The following is a 17203-nucleotide window of genomic DNA, read 5'->3' as shown; positions in this document are numbered from 1 at the left end:
CAGCTACCCATTCGGTATAGGCATAGGTAGGTAGGTAGGTCTGTGTGCGTGATCGCTGGTCGCGCTCGTCCCAGCTCGACTTCTAATAATAGCATTACATCGTCGACATTTAAAAATGAGGAGAGGAGTCAGAGAAGCGAGAGAAAGGGAAGGGGCAGAACGAGACGCAAACGCCAAGGAAGAAAAATGTAACTTCTGTAACAAGAATGGTCATCCCCTGCACGCAGTCGACATCAGCAGTGTAACGAGAATTGCACTGTTTCCTTGCAATGTTTCTTTTCTGCGACAGCAGCAACCAGTCTTACAGAAGTAGATCATACGTATCACAGTCGGGACGGACACGGCGAACGTTGGCGAAGCTGCTGGCGTGCTAGGGGCAAGGGGCTGTCAAATCGGCCAAAGGCACCAGTTGAAAGGGGTGCGACTTCTGCGACGGCTGATGTCGGTGGTTATTATGTAATAAAAACCCCTCCTCCCCCTCCTGCTGTAATAAATAGTCAGAACAGTAGAAAGGTGGCGAAAAGCAAATGCCGCGGTTTTGTCAATCGGATAGTGAGTCTTGCGGTACTTGCTGCCGGTTCGCTGGTCGCCGGCAGCTGATAGTCACTGGTAGGTGACTAGGACGCATGACAATGACATTGCACTACGTCGTCACCCTTCTCTGACGCTTGGGGCAACTCGTGTTGCTGCTTCTGCCGCCGCCCGTGCAGTCAATAGTACCCGTGATAGGTAAGACCGTAACCGCAATAAATACAGAAGAACAGCAGATTTCGTGCGCGGCGTTTGCTGTACGACAAGCAGGGCGGCAAATGGTAACGAGCTAGCCTTTGTCTACTGCAGAGGTATAGCCGAATGCGACGGGCGGTAGCGTCGTGCAAAAAACTTGGCAACAAACTTCGTTGAGGTATTTTAGCGGCGTCAGTGCTAGGGGGTGTGATATACTCTACGCGTTGGGCTGCACTGTGACTGAATTTTCACTAAATAACCATAACTTCAACCGCCTTGTATACATAGGCTTTTTTGGCATCGAGTTTAGCATGTCGAATTGAGATAAATACAGCTTATATATAATATAGACAAATATAGCGAATGTCAGCTCTATGCATTACGCAGACAAAGGTGACAGCTCCTACCTTTTCTGATATCAAAGTGTGTGTGTGTGTGTGTGTGGCTTGGGTTAATTTTTTGAGTTAATTTATTAAAACCAGGTATTATCTTCTCTTGTCGATAGTCTGTATTATTTATTAGTCTTTAGATTGGGCAACACATACGACTTCGTACCCATAAAGCCTGACCGACGTTTTCTACCCTTCAGTAGTGTTACCATTGCTTTTTCATTCATACTTTGGGTATTTATTGCCTGCTTTTTCAGAACAAGTCTTTTTACATATGGAACCTTTTCATACTAGTACTAATATACTTGTATTTGGTTCTCGTTCGCGTTCAGATTTTTGATAAAGTTACCGTTCCCTTCATATATGCGGTAGATATATCTACCTGTTGGCAGACCTTGATGTTTCGGTCTCTCGTATCTCCACTCGCAATATGCTTTCCGACAAAGCCATTCTATGGTTCTAAACAAATGAATGAATGAAGTAGACCTCAAAAAAAACAGTTTCCATCCGTCCAGGAATCCAGGACGAGCCAAAACAGCTTCTGTCGCTGTTGCTACTACAACTAAGACACCCCTTGCATCATAGAACTTGAACCCTGCTTGGCAGCTTAAACGGCAAACCACAACATATTGCAGCTGCAATAGCAGCGACCGATATTAACGCGGGAGAGCCGTTCCAAATTAAATGACCTACTCCGTCTTTAGCACCAAAACCGGACACGCAGGCCTGCGGCGCCGATTGGAGGTGGTCAGTCGTTGATCAGGCAGTTCAGCTGGGTGGACAAGTTCCTCGGTCAAGAGCGGCCATTGCGGAGGGTCGCTTCACTCTGATGTCGACAAACACAGGAACAACGGCGGCAGCGGCGGCGGCGGCGCCAGCAGCAACGTAAGCGAATCGCTAGGTAACGACAAGGATGAGTGTCAGCTCCGGCCGCTACGTTAAAATTAGCAGTGAGCGTTTTTCGGCGGCAAGTAAATCAAGCCGCAGAATAAAAGAGCCTCATGCGGCTGATAGATACCGAAGAAGGAACGACAACCCCGAAGAGAAAAGCGTCGCAATGAACTGCTGTAACAGCGCGCCGTTCCTCCGACTGCCGCTGTTGTTCCGCCAACACAATCAGCGCCGCTTTTGTCCAGCAAATTTCTGCTGGACGAAGACGATCCGAGAGCTCCGAGGAAGTGCATCATCATCAAGCAGCAGCAGCAGCAGCAGCAGCAACAACAAAGGAGATGCGCCTGTTACGGAGAATTCGTCTTCGGTAGAAGATTTGTTTGGGGCGATAGCGGTAGTAGCTGCAGCTTTAGTACATGTTAGTTGTAGTTTTTGTTGCTGCTGCTGCTTTAGCGACCAGTATCGGTAGATCTGTGGCGCTGGCAAAATGAGCGCGCTAAGGAACGGCCGTTGCCGGATGCTAGCGTGCGAAATCATCGACCGTGTTGCAGATCGACCGTTGCCGTCTTGTTCTGATCAACGAAACTGCTTTCAACTATTCTGTCAAAGCTTATATACTTACTGTAACGTATTCAAGTAGGGATGGAAACGACGAGACGTGCACAAATACAGGCAAGTATTATGGCACTATTAAGTAGTATGCCATATAAGGCCGCTAACATTCGTAGCAACGAACGACAGTGCAGCGATACGCCTTTTGCCCTAATAGCAACAGAGGGAACACCTTCAAATTGTGAACAGCGACGTTCTCCCAAGTGGACCATTCCTCAGCTCGTCCGTATTCTGCGCATCTGCTGATCGTGCTCGACGTGGCCTGTTTGCGTCTACCGAGTTCTGTCATTATTTGACGTATCTGCTGACCCGTCGCAAACTACTGCACCCTCAATCGCAGGCTGCTGTCCTTACGTGACACACATAGGTGGGTACAATAATACAATATTAATTGGTAGTGGTAGTAGTTAGCAGGGGTGATCAGGACGACAATTCGACGTTAGGCACGAAGACGTTATGATCTGCTGCTAACTATATCACCGTGCTGATATTAGCTAAATGGTACAAACAAATCCTAAACAGCTATCGGGGTTTTTATATTTGGGAAGGTGGCGCCAGCTACGATGGTATTGGCAGTTAGTCCGACGATTGTTGAGTTAACTTCGGTATCATTGACTTCATCGTTTCCGAAAGCACCATCGTCCAGCACAGTAGAGCCTGGCCAACGCAGGCGTTCGCCCTGTGCACAACTGTAAGCGCAAATCGACAAAAACTCTCTGAGGCCGTATAGTGGCTGATAATCGTAGTGCAAAAGTAAACTCTCCTACAATCTAATTAACCCAAATGTAACAGTCCAAAGTATCAGCACTTGCGACCCAACCGTCCAAGACCAAAAAGAGTAGAACTCGAGCGGCCAGCGTCGTTTGGCACAGCACATGTACCGTCCACTATACGGCGACATATATCCGCAAGCAGAGAACGAAGCGGAATTATCGACGGTTTGCCAAACGAATCACTGTCGTTTCACTCACCTCTTCCGTCTCTGACTCGTCTAACGTCTGCTGAAACGGTGTGCATTATCTTTGTGTGTGCGTGTGTCGCGCACGCGATGACATTGAACTGCGTCGACAGCTTCGTTCTGCACCAGCTGATTGAGTCCAGTAGCCGACCAAGCAGCAAACGATAAATAGATGGATCGATGAATCGTTGTTAGGCATTGGCGACATCCACTAAAGAAAATCCGAGACCAACCGAATGACTGTTGGGTCTCTGATCCGCCATAGTTGTCAGAGAGTAGCCAACCTTGCGATAAGCACTACCCAACGTTTAGTCTGTAGCTGGTGCTAACGGTCTCTTCACGCCTGTGCTAATTGTGTCGCCCAAATCTGTGTCGAAACTTGCGTTGTTCTGTTTATGTTGGCCACTGATTCGTACTTTTGGTGAATAGCGTCAGTAGCAACGGCAGCGACTCCCGGCCCCCGACACCCCTGAGCGGTTATCCAAATAAGGCGATGTAACAGTACAGAAAAAAAAAAACTACGTAACTGAAACACAACAGAAATTTGCTACAGTCGAAGGTAAGGACAAGTACGCACCCACATAACGCAGTCAATACGCCGCGAAAATACGGGGCAAATGATTTTGAATGTTGATTTTTTTCTGTGTAGGCGCACACAGATGATTATCTTATGCCTAACAAATTTCAAATAACAATACTGATTCTGTTCAATAGGTGCCGCTTCAAGGTTTGCTTACATATATGCATTGAGCATTTTCGGCCGTGAAAAACTTGTCGAAAAACGAGGACTTATAACAGAATCAAGGAAACTCAAGATTGATCGCCATGGATCATTCAGACGGGGCCTTGCAAGTTAACTTCACGGTATCACCTATGCAGAGGACACCTCTATACCACGGATCCGCTGAATGCACACCTGCCATTGGCGCGAAATGATTTTTTTCATTTGTTTTTTTTTGTCTAATAACATACTAATTGTACACATTCGAAGAATGTCTTGATGCTCCTTTATATGCTACGTAACGTCATCTAGGCTCTATATATACTGGATTATTGCGGGAACGATAACTAGTCAAAGTATCATAATCATTGTTACCTAAGCACTGGAATGGACTCAATCCGGAATGAGGTAACGTCTGACCTGCGGAAGAAGGAAATCATAGTAATTTTTTGTTCCCGTTCACGCTAATCGGCATAGAGGAACTGGTACGACCCAGATTAGTTGTTAGTTTTTATGCTGAAGTCAGCTCAGGGATATTATCGAGACCGTTGAGGGCACGCTATAAGCGTAGCGTCATTGTTAAAACAGAACGATAGCAAAATTATAGCTCATTTCTTTCTGTCCTTGGAAATGTTCTATCTCTGTTTACGCTTTTCATTTTTCACTCAATGAAGTGATTTCGCGATGACGCATAATAAAAACCTGTTCCGGTTCCAAACAAGCATTTCATACCGCTGTTTTTAATCAAACAATTACTTGCTCTGGAGCTGTGGAAAAGCTTGCTTGCATGTACGCTTCGATTAGCTGAATGGAGTGCTCGTTCAAGCGTTTTCCGCTATAAGGGACTTCAACGAGGCCTTACACCGTCCTCAATTATCGATGAAACTATCCAAGCATTTTATGGGATAACATGTTCATGTCGCAGAACAACGCCGTCTGCCGTATTATCAGCGCAACTAGAGAACTGCATCCTGATTAAGCTTTGTTTACGGAAACTTCATCCGCAGCTTATACAGTGGTGTAGGGTAACGCGACGTTATGAAACTATAGCTGCCCTTCTAGTAGCGGTTCGAGACAATGGCTCAACCTAACGTCACAGAACGGAGCTGAAGAGTCAGCACGACCTGTGAGAGCAACAACGATGCAGAACCATAGTGGAGTTACAGAACACCATGTATGTACACGTGCTATGCACATCAACTAATAGCAATAATCAACAATAATGGAAACAATAGCAACAGCAACAACAACAACACCAACAGTGATTTCCATGCAACTCCTTCCCCCACGGCAAGCTCTCCTCAGCTGAAGCCCGCAGAGGTTCATCTATTATTAAAAAACGCATTGATAGCGCCGCCACGATTTTCATTCGCCCAGATTTACCAATTGGTTTGTCGAATAGCTTAACTTACCAATCAGCAGCAGAATCTAAGCTGCGAGACCCTCAGCATCGTGGATGCATCAATTCAATCAGCCACAATGCTATCGATATCCTCCTCATACAGCCATTGCCATGGCTGAAATAAGCGTCTGGATAGACGACAGCGTCATCATTTGGTGGTAGTTGTTGTTGTGATGTCTTAGTACGTAGTTGCGGTGACGGTCTGGCTGCATTGGATTCTGTTTGGCGGGCGGCAAGGAGGCGGTGGTCATGCCAACGTAGTGGTATGGCCAAACCCACTGCCACTGCGGCCAAAAAATTGCATAAATATCGTCAGATGTCAACCAGGTCGACGAGCACATTATCATCTCCATTTTGACCGACCAAACGGACCGCGAGTGATAGAGATGCAAGAGGCAGCGGCAGCAGCCTGCCTACGAAAGAAGGGATGCCAAAGACGAACCGATAGCTGGTCCCTGTTGTTCAATATAGCTGATGTCCATCGCCGAAAAGAATTCCTTGTTTTTCGTCGCTTGACCAGAATCAACCCTTCGACCGTCTGGCAGGGACGACGCGTCTGCGGTCGAAATATCCAAAGACAGCGAGAGCTTGCTAGCTAGGACAAAGCGATACGGCTAGCAGTCGAGCGCCATCAGTGTACATCCGTCTATTGGTTCGTCGTTATAGCCAGCGTCGTTTTGGTGGTCCCCTTCGGTCCCATCGGTGCGTCGCGCGCTAACACCAGATACGGATAACTACGCCAGCCGCGTCATAGATGGACCACGCCGCATCGATGATCAAGGCAGCAACGATGCTGGCCGCTGCTGATCGGTTCGTTAGTTGCCTGCCGCTTTCTCACTGGTCGTTCGAACGGCGCTCGACCCACCGAGTTCGACCATGGTGTAACGTCGCAGGGCTGGTCACATCGTCCGCGTCGACATCGTTCGAAGGCTGAAGAACTGCCTTCGTTCTCAGTGAAAGAAAAGATGATCGCCAGCCAGAGAGACAGGCAGAACTTCCCCTGGCCAAAAAGAAGGCTGATCCCAAGTACCATCGATCGGCAAATGATTCGGCGGTCGCCGGCATTTATAGTAGATGATTTTTTTCCTGTTGCTGCTGCTGCTGCTGTTGCTGTTGTTGTCGTTGCTCATATCTACGTATTATAGACAAAAGTTGTCTAAGCGCCAGGCAATCGCTAGTCATCGACGGGTCAGGGTATACATTTATTAACGGCGCCATGATTCCCATCGTCAGACACAGGTGACAGTTAGTGGCAGCTACGGATATCTTCGGCAGCAAGAAGCTGGTCTCACAGCGATTTGTGGAGTATTCGCCCTGTCTGCAAATAGGGCGACTATGCTGATATCGAAAGCGCTTGAGGTATCTTAAAAGGGTTGGCCCGAGCTAAAGACTTCATGCAGCCAAAAAAAATAAGAACAACTATAAGTAACATTATGACCCTTATACAAATCTATGGTACGATCTAGAAAAGGAAAAATATGCTAAAGATTATATTTCTTTTTGCTTTTATACATCTGTGTACTTCTGGGGAAACTACCCCCGGAGGTAGTCACATATAACTGCGGTCAGCTATGAACTAAATGTTGGTAAATATTTTGTGTCTTTAGGAAACCCCGATTTATCACCGAACCCATGGTTACCCAATCGTCTTAAGCCGCTAACAACAAAAGAGCAACGCAACAAGGACTCAATAAAGCCTTTTAGTCAAAGAACGACTACCCTCAGTATGAAAAACTAAAATTTCCTGTCGTATATCTTACCAGAGAATCTTTCTTGGTTGTAGCAGAAGTAAGGCAGACAACAGGTGAACTGAAATCTCTGAAATATCTATCCGATTCACGGATTCGAGGCAACATTAATTCGCCTTTGTGCCAGCCTGTGAAAGTACGTTAGTTATACGACATTGGTATGCCGACGCTGCTGCTTAGGATCAAATCGGGTGAGAATAAGGCGAACAAGATCTGGCTGATTTAAATACAATCGCGCTTATTTACCAGCGGCGTTAGCGGCGGCGGCGGCGGCGGCGGCGGCGGTGGCGGCGGCAGACTAGCCAGGGCTGCCGCCATCCACACCAGCATTAAAGCCCCACTATAATAACCCTCAACATTAGCGCATAACAAGTCTAAGAAGATGAAAAACAAAATAACGCCCTGTTCTAATAAACTGTTTCAGCAAAGATATAGCATAAGACATACGGACACATAGAGACACGTATCAGAAAAGCTCCTTCGACATTTACACAATGTGAAACACACGGCCGGCATAGAAGCCGTATGTACGCAAATATCGCTCTACCATTAGGAAATGAATGCGCAAACGGACAAAAAACATGTAAACAGAAAGAAAGATCACAACTATGCCAAAACAAGGTAACGCGGCCGATAAATGTTAATCTCTTCTCGTGCCCGGGTTATTAGCAAGTGAGTGAGCATGTGAGCAAGACGAGCTCGTTCATCTGGGCCTGGCGTTCATCTGGCTGACTGCTAGTTAAGCCGGACAGATTTTAGCGGTCGAGCTTCGGGAGAAGCATACGACCACGAAAATACTAGAATTCGAACTGGCGCGCGACAAAACAGAACCGGACCGAAAGCGCCTGGGACGATTGCCTTCTCGCCGACCACTGCTGTTTGACGCCAATCCAGCCAACTATACGATGCTGATCCTGCTACTGACGCAACTGTATTGCAGTTATGGCGTCGACATCCTGCCCGTTGTTGCTGCTGCCGTTACTTAGCAGGCTTAATTCGGTCCAGAATTCCCAATCCGGTTCTGGTGCCCACCAGTTTCCATTTCCCGATGGCTGGATAGCAGGACAAACGGCTTGCGGCGGGATATCCAACCCCGATCCGATGCGAATGACTTCGAAAACAGATTGAAAACCTACTACACAGAAAGGGAAAGAAAAGCTGTGTCAGACTCTCCCCGTGGCTATGTCGTTCTACACTTGCTTTAAACCACGCTATAATCAGATCTTTGTATCGTGTGCGCGCACTGACTCATTTTACGGCGTAACATCACACGTACGCGTTCACGCACTGCACGGGTTAGGTAAATCAGCCATTTGGTTAACTTGACTTTGGAAGGTGGCGAACCGATAATCAAACACGGAATAATCACATTTGTCGAATTGTCACGACTGCAATAGGCGCGGTCGCCCCTCGTTTTCGCTCAAACAGAAAACGATTACATGTTTAAGTATACTGTAGCCACAACTAGAGGTATGTCTATCCTTACGCTGTAATTTGACGGAATCTTCACTTGCCATATATATGTTTATATATTGGGGAGTCATGATGATAGTTTAGGCCGCATTGCAGCCAAGATTTCTTACGATGTTTTGCAACTCGGTCGATCGGTAGAAATTGTCCATTAATTTTCTACTCATTTTTCACCTATTTCGGCATCGCCATTGTCGCTGCCGATGTTGCTGAGTATTTTCGTCCATGAAGTCGTCTTGCTGACACTAATAGTATATGCGGTACCCGTACAACTGGAACTAACCAGTACGATGCGGCCGCAGCTGTGCCCACGGCTGAAGTCAGATTCAAGCTGCCACATGGACCCTGGCGTCCATGGTTTTGCTCGCTGCAGATCATCATCGAGAAAAATTCGTGCATTAATTCATCGTAGCATCTTGCCCTCTTTTTAGCGTATTACTTTGTCTAATGTCGCAGTGTATGGTAAAATAACAGCTGCTGCAGCTGCTCGTCATCGACTTCGTGATGGACGAATCCGCGAAATGTCCCGACAGCAAAACGAACTGCCTTCCGTGCGCCGTCAACATCAGAGTTTGAAGGCTATCAGCGCTGCTACCGGTGCAATGGCTACCGCATTGCGGTTCGCGGTCGTCGTGAAGCTTCCTTCTCCCTCTATTTGTGCCACGTTCTTAAACTCCGTCCACTCAGGATAACAACAATAGGAAGAGGAGCACGACGGAATCGTCGCCTTAAAGACGGGCCTTCCGCCGCCACCTCTGCCCTAATCTATCAATATCATCAAAACAACAGAATCGTCGAACCGTGAGGATACGAGTTTTTTTTTGTTCTAACAGTAATAATAGTATCATCGCCTTCTATCGCTGTTATCGTTGATGTCGTTGGTGTTGTTGTTGTTTTTTTTTTGCGAATCAGCTACTCTAATGCCCGACGACTTGTGCCGTATCACCTGCATCCTACTGGGCCTTTATGGCCACGATGCCATGGTCGGCCAATAAACGGCCATTAGGACAATGTAGTCAAAGTGCTGTAATATTGACCGTAGACGGCGTCACACATCATCTTACTTTCCATAAATATTGTAATATATGTGGCGACGCCGCATTTAGTCATAGAAGTTATCTACAAATCGTTGTGCCTTCTGTAGCCTTCTGTAGGGCCAATGCTCTATTTTTTTATATCCCTGTTTATCCTTCGACCGCGTCTTCTGTTCATTTCCCTCTCACAGACCTGCTCACTTATGTCGGCATTCTTTCTGCTTCTTTTTTGAGATCTATTTCAGTATTAAGCCGGGCAGTCGCAAACGTAATTTTGGCTGCTGCTGAAATGAGAGCAGTTCATTAAAGGTTGTACGTCTTCGCTCTATCTATCGCCACTATCGCACGCTGCATAATACACTCATCAACCAAGAGATATAAAAACACTGTGGTATATAATCTACTCAGAAGATCCTTGATCTTAGACTAAGCAAGTCGCTAGACGGCGATGACGGGGGCCGGTGGGGGAAGGGCATTATGTGATAAAGTTGGTACGGACGGGTTTATACGCCTGGTCGGCAAACTGCGAAGTCAGCTAAGAAAATCGGTAGCTTACGATAAACAGTTTTCGATTGGATTGAAACATCGATCACCTTGGTTCCACAGCCAGTGTAATTAGTGGGAGGTCGTTGTCAAGTAAGCCTGTATAAGTACAATATATACATCTGCATACAGCATAAACATATCAATCAATAAATAGTGCAGGTAAAAACAGAGCTACTATAGAAGGTTTGTGGGCAGTAGTGGGTGTTTCTGCTCCTATTTTCTCTTCGATCCGACAGCGGAGCGGCAGTTTGCGATAAAGTCGTGAACATCGGTGGCCGAAGACAGACCATCTCGTACGGCCGGCAGGCATCGGCCAATAGCGAACCGTTCCTACCAAAACGTCTATATGAGCTATTGGCGTCGGGGTGACAGCCGATCTGGCCAAATCAAACACTTCCCACCGACACAGATAAGTATATCCTGTTTACAACCATTCGCCTCGCTGTCTTGTCAAGAAATCTTTGGCACCAAGGCTGGCAGATATTGGATTACGTTACGTTCATGCAGCTACTTCAGTAGTTGCTGCTATTCTTATTGTCCCCGTCCAAGTTGTGCCGCAACAGCAGCGACAGTGTGAGCCCTACACGGTTTTTTCATACTCATCATACATGTATATATATATGTATACCCTGAATCCAAGATACACAGATGCACACACAGGACGTTGCTTCGAAGCTATCGTTAGTGAGTGATATCCGAAAAGTAATAGGTTATCTCTCTCCTAGGGAGCATCAATCGGGCTGACGACGATCAGACAGTTAGACTGCACCGTTGGAAGACGATTAGTGACAGCGGTGCTTAGAACAGCAGTTCCAGTTCAAAAACAGAAACACCGATACTACTGTTGTTATTTTACAGCACTTAACAGTCTCGTTTCACCACCGGCCGTTTTCGTAGGTCAATCGACCCACGAATTCCTTCTATATACTGTAATCGGCGTCACGACATAACTCCACGGCAGCACCTGCGGCTGCCACCGGGGCGACGGCGCCCACGGCCATCTTCGCCCACTGCGCCATGACAATGACGTCGAAGGTAAAAATAACGACGTACTATTATACATGTTATGCTAAACTGACACACCAATAAAAGCATTCAGTTTCACTCGACGCGAGGCAAAGCACAACAACAATAACCACAGTTCCGGTTGCTGCAAAACGCATTTGCGGAATTGTCAAGTCATCTTTTGTAGTCATTGTTTACGGCCACGCTCCTCCGTGCGGATCAGCAGCGCGTCCGTACGTCTATTGGTCTATCAATCGCCTCCGATGCTGCTGGCGATTGCTAGAGCAACCCCATCTCGCTTCGTAGGCTACCGGGTCCACATCCTCGTTGTTTGTGACAATGCGAAGGAGAAAACAAATTATGGGAAAGATGCACATTTTTGGCGGGCCGTTGCGGCTGCTACTGTTGCTAACTTACGACAAAGGAAAGCACACGGTGGTCATTGTTTATGCATGTAAGTGCTACGTGCAGCAGGACCACTTCACCAAGGGACAAACTTTTCGTGATCGCGGCAACACCACTTGCATCTCTGCTAGATAGGTTGATTAGGTGTATGCATACATGTATTGACGTGCACACACGATACTTGAAGTTACAGGATACATATAACTGCGGCCTGATAAATGCCCCACTCACTCGAAGGGCCGACTCACCGCAGGGACCCGCGGCAGGGAGCCGCTGTCGTGAATGTCCCCAAGACTGATGATCTGACGCATCTACTGTCAGCTCTGAGATGGCCAGCGTCATTATGCCAGAGATGTTGCACAAAGACACTTTACGGTATTATGTTCAGTGCTAATTGAGTATTCACACATACACCCCTCCCCTTACCCCCACTAAATAGTGCGGTAGTACCTACTGTATAGCTTTTTCTAATCCACAGGAGGATTTAACTGCTGCAAAGCATACGACTAATAAATGTATAGCTTCAGTCATTGATTGCATTTCATCGAATCGGTCTTAAGCTAACCATGACACTAGTTACTTACGATCTCGAGACCGTCGTCGGAAGACGCCACAGACATCGTGACGTCGTTGCTTCCTTTCGTTTTTGCCGTGTCCTGACGATCAATGTTTGCAAGATCACTGCAGCGAACAACCTGTGGCTTCGACCGAACAATCGTTCCTGCGGTACTGAGTTCAACAGTTGTTGATAGCATCACTGAAGAGCACTCCGAAATTGGACTTCCACTCGCTTCCGCTTTCATTTCGGGAATGCCTGAAGGGCTAAAACCAAAACGGTTCTAAACAGCAATTCTTTGCTTGTCCCTATTCTTTAGTTAGCTAGTCGATTATACGATATGGGAGCGTTCGGAGTTCACGCGGGCTCTTTCGAGGCGGGCTCGACCACCAGCGGCCGACCCCCGTCAACCCTCTCCCAACTTCAACCCTAGCGTACCATTACCGTGCCACTCGTCTGCGATCGCGTAGAAACGAGCTCTGAGACTGCTAGAGAGGGTTGCCCAGTAGCCCAGTAGCAGTCTGTACCACTATCAAAAGTGCGCCCTATCTGCTCTTTTATCCGTTCGTAGCTAGAGCCATGTATCTAACCTATTCGGCCGCGTATTCCCGTGCTTCTTTTCGGACAAGCCGAGCGCAGTGAGCGGCCAGCGGCGAGCACCATCGAGGGGGACCCCTCAGGCCTTGTTTTTACACACTCGCCGTTCTCGTGCGCCGCCGCCGGCGACAACAGCAGCAGCGGCAGCCCAGATTGTTCGATAAAACTCGGCTATATTGCATCGAGCTCACACTACGCTGTTGTTTCTGTTGCTGCTGTTGATGGTGATGATGTTACAGCCGATCCAGTGGGCCAAATGCATACCTCATGCCTCATGGCGTTTCTCGTATGTAGCCGCCCTAGCCGCTGTAACCCCTGAGCGCCAGCCAAAGCTATACGTGTGTATGTGAGTAACAGCGCTGGCCCCTAAAGTTAAATGTGGTGATAGCCGTCGCGGAGCGCGGGCAAAGGGGAGATCAACAGGAGTAGATGGCTCGGGATGGGGCGTCAAGTGCATTCCTATATACTTATGTGTATTAGCCGTCACTAGCGGCGACACCAGCAATAGCAGCTTCAAGGGCAGCAAAGCTATCCATTCGGCAGGCTGTGACGCGGCCAGCCTACGGTAGTCCGCTGCTCTGGCCGAACTTGATAATTTCACAAATCGAACTTGCGCTGGCCACTAGGATAAACGCAGTACGTTGATATACCACCGACCTACAGCTTAACCTGTCACGGTCTGGCGTGGGGGTGCCCTACTTATAGCCAAGCCGGGCTTTATTAAATAGAATTTTCTCTTTACAGCATCGTCGCCGCGAGACGCTCTGTGACCCACGCGAGCCGCCGTTGTTATCTTCATTCATTTATTCCGGGGCCATACTGTTGTCATCGCAGATTAAGTGTGTCTACCGTGAGCTCGTAATATATCGAAGGCTGTGTTTGCTTCCGTTAATGTCCGCTTGCGATTTCACAGGCGGAAAACGAGATCAGCAACAGAGCGAGAAGGTCTAACCAGTCGGTGTACGCTAAGTACGTATTGGACGTCATCGCCATCAACGTTATTGCCCTTCTTGGCTTGGCATTACCTGTATGACACCAATCAGGCTGCACTTTGACACTGTTGCCGGCGAACATAAGCATCAATCGTCCGGTCCTGCCCTCTGAATTTAAGTTGCTGTAAAGCAAGTAGCGAAAAACGTTTCCATAAGTAGGCTCTGCGTGAGTTTGTTCAAGGAGCAATCGATCGGCTACCGGCGGAAAATCGACAGATCTACCAGCCTTTGTTAGCCTACTCTGCTGTACACTACCAACGCCAAGAATACGATACGAGACGACGACACCCTAATCGGAATCAGGTTGCGCACCAACCGCAATAGGAGCGCGCCGACGAGACGATGGCGCAACAGCACCGTAGCAACGATAAACTTCCTTAGCAGCCGAACGAGCCAGACAGAACGTCAACGAGAGGACATGAAACAAACAGGGAGAGCAAAGGAAGGAACTGCAATGATCGCATATGTTTATCGTCCTACATTAAGCTCCGACTTCCTTGACAGAGAGCAGCGGAAGCTTTGCACGTGCCACCTGCTGCGCCTCGGCCTTTACGGCTCAACTCAACCCTGACTTACACGACATCCTCGCCAGACATTGATCAGCGCTCACACACAATGATTCGAACCAAAGCCAATATGAGGTTGTTGGCCTTCCCCTCGTAAATTCTGGCCGTGCACTTGACACAACAGTTGAAGTGCGCGCAAACCCAGGAATGCAAAACGCGCATTCGCTGCGACGACGATGTCGATGCTGGGTCGCCCGGCCCACTTGGCCTCTAACCCCTAACCCAGTTTCCCCGGCGTAAGAAAAACCATCTGGTATGCGGCGCGCGCGGCATTTAAATGTCCGCGATACGTGTGCTGTTAAACCAGCTGAACTCTGAAACGATGAATCTCTAGTAATCGTGATGATGAAAATGAAAGGAAGATCACAATCGATTCATTGACGAGATAGCTCAGTATTGGACCGCAGACAGATAAACAGACGCAAAGTAGGAGAGACCTATTGAAGCGCAGTAAGCTTACAAAAAAAAACGGCGGAATTGTTAAAATATTGTTTTAGGCGGTGCCTGTTCCCGACGCAGACTTAGGAAAAATAAAGTCAGCTGAACATAAAATTGTTTATCGTAGTATAGTCTAACTATCCGCCGTTGCTGCTGTAGACGTTTTCGGCTATTGTATCGTCATCATCAGCTTGTGCGCCACTATAAATGGAAATCTATACATCAGCTTCCTATACGCTTTCGAGTCAATCGAGATATATATATATATATATATATTACATTATTGTCATAAAAATGATCATTAATTCCTGCTCTTTTCCATTACACTACCGTATTTATGTTACGATCATTGTGCGTTATAAGATGAGACCAATGCTGGCTCTCATTCACGTTAAAGCCGACAACCGTACATTTAGTTAGTATCTTTGACCATCATCGCTTATTACTGCGCGTACAGACACGATAGATACACAAGAATTGCAGAAACAGACGGGCGCGCACACGCATACCTATAAAGATACGTGTGCTGATTACAGGCAACCCTTACTAGTCACTGAGCGAGAGGCTGTATTTGGTACCCCCGCTTTCTAAGACGATAAGTCGAGGTTTTTCGCAGACGCAAGGGCATAGCCTTTGAGAGACGGACATGCAAGGACACAGGCGTAGTTTGACTCCACGTAAATAGCGATGATCGGGACGACAAATTGCGTTGAGAAGAAGGAGCACGTAGCAACACCCTGGAATGCTTTTATATCTTTACGGCCGACAAGTTACGAGTCCAGCTAGTGGTTCAAGTTGGGTCCCCAGATGCAAACTTTGGCAAAAATTGGCTCAGTCTTCCGTTCGCTGTTTCTTGCTTGACTCCGCTTTGCGCGGTATCTCTGTCGGTTTTTACCTTCGACCGTAACAAGCCCTTTATAGTAGAATAATGTTCATTATAAAACGATGATAGCGCCATCGACACGGCGCCGTGAAACACTGAATAGAGACGCTAGTGGCGTTTTAATGGCGTTCCGGCGGTGAAGCCGGTAGTGGCGACTGAGCTCGAAAGCGACTACTCGGCACTGCGGACTCCGTGAGCGTAAAACAAAGGCTGGATCTACGAAAGGCGAAGTGATGTTAAGCGTATTCGTTTTACGGGTTCGAGTTTTGTAGCAGTGGCAGCAATATTATTGACCGGCATTTCGAAGATATTACGCCAATGTCAGTTGCCGCACACACACACACACACACACACTGGGCCGACGTTTTTGTTTATGGCTTTTTTGACCCGTGGCGATTCGGCAGCATGTATATGTTCAGCCATAAATGACACACAATAATCGTGGAAATACGGGATTGGAATAGCCTTCCCTTCAAATGAGCTTATTACAATTTAACCAGCCGCCGACTGTTGGGCCACAAAATGGCTGCAGTAGCAGTGATGATGGTAGAGTAGCGTAGAGTATCGCGGACTAGCTAAAATCGAAAGAGCATTTTCACAACTCAACGAGGACAGATCTCCTGTTTCCTGCTTTATCGAGGAGAAGCGAATAGCTCCTAATTTGCTATGGACTGGGCAGAGGGGTAGCGATTGAGGCTCGCTCCGACAGAATATCTATAGAACTGTTGGGGGCCTGCTTGCCGGCTCCGTAGCTGAACAAGAAACATAGTATCAATTTCTCTATAGATATTCGTCATTGGTAAAAAGGTGGACGGTCGGCCAGACAAACGGGCCGAGAAGATTCAATGACAATGAATATATTGAACGATCTATCTTCTATTTTTTTTTTGGCGTAATATAATTTGCTGTATGCGCCTATAGCTAGCTGGTGATGGCTGATTTGCTCCCATTGTTGTTGTTGTTGTTGTTGTTCGCGGCGATGGGGGCGCTGGTAATTTCGAACAGAGTAACTGTTACGGATACAACGGCTATCTCGATGTGTTCAGTTAGATCTTCGATAAGGGAATCGAAATCATCCGGCGGCAGTCGATATCCGAGACGGTAACCGGTCCTGAAAAGAGACTGACGTAAAAAGGACAAAATCATCTCTAATAGATGATAATGACGTTGAGAGAAATATGATGATGAGACGCGCTACTACTTCTATTGTTACCCGTTTTTGTTGCATCTTCAAACGTTTTCGTTTCCCGATGGTCCGGCTTTT

At 47.3% G+C, this 17203-nt stretch overlaps 1 protein-coding gene and 1 long non-coding RNA gene across 9 annotated transcripts in view; one reads left to right on the top strand and one right to left on the bottom strand.

Moving 5' to 3' along the window:
* Positions 1 to 17203, bottom strand: part of LOC111249179 (nuclear receptor subfamily 2 group C member 2-like) — a 121993-nt gene that overhangs the window by 39800 nt on the left and 64990 nt on the right. For 2 of the 8 annotated variants that reach the window (XM_022802717.2, XM_086988321.1), the window contains one exon: positions 12492 to 17061. The exons of the other annotated variants lie outside the window; for them this stretch is intronic. In XM_022802717.2, coding sequence (XP_022658452.2) covers positions 12492 to 12710 — 219 coding nt within the window. In that variant the 5' untranslated portion in view covers positions 12711 to 17061. The remainder of the gene's footprint in view (positions 1 to 12491; positions 17062 to 17203) is intronic. 8 annotated transcript variants of the gene reach the window in all.
* LOC147756213 (uncharacterized) lies at positions 3048 to 5026 on the top strand. Its single transcript, XR_015327280.1, has 2 exons — positions 3048 to 4135; positions 4291 to 5026. It is a non-coding gene; the product is annotated as an uncharacterized LOC147756213 (long non-coding RNA).

Source organism: Varroa destructor, unplaced genomic scaffold, assembly GCF_002443255.2.
Source record: "Varroa destructor unplaced genomic scaffold, Vdes_3.0 BEIS01000004.1, whole genome shotgun sequence".
NCBI classification, from domain to species: Eukaryota; Metazoa; Arthropoda; class Arachnida; order Mesostigmata; family Varroidae; genus Varroa; species Varroa destructor.
This window is presented reverse-complemented; position numbering and strand designations above follow the sequence as displayed.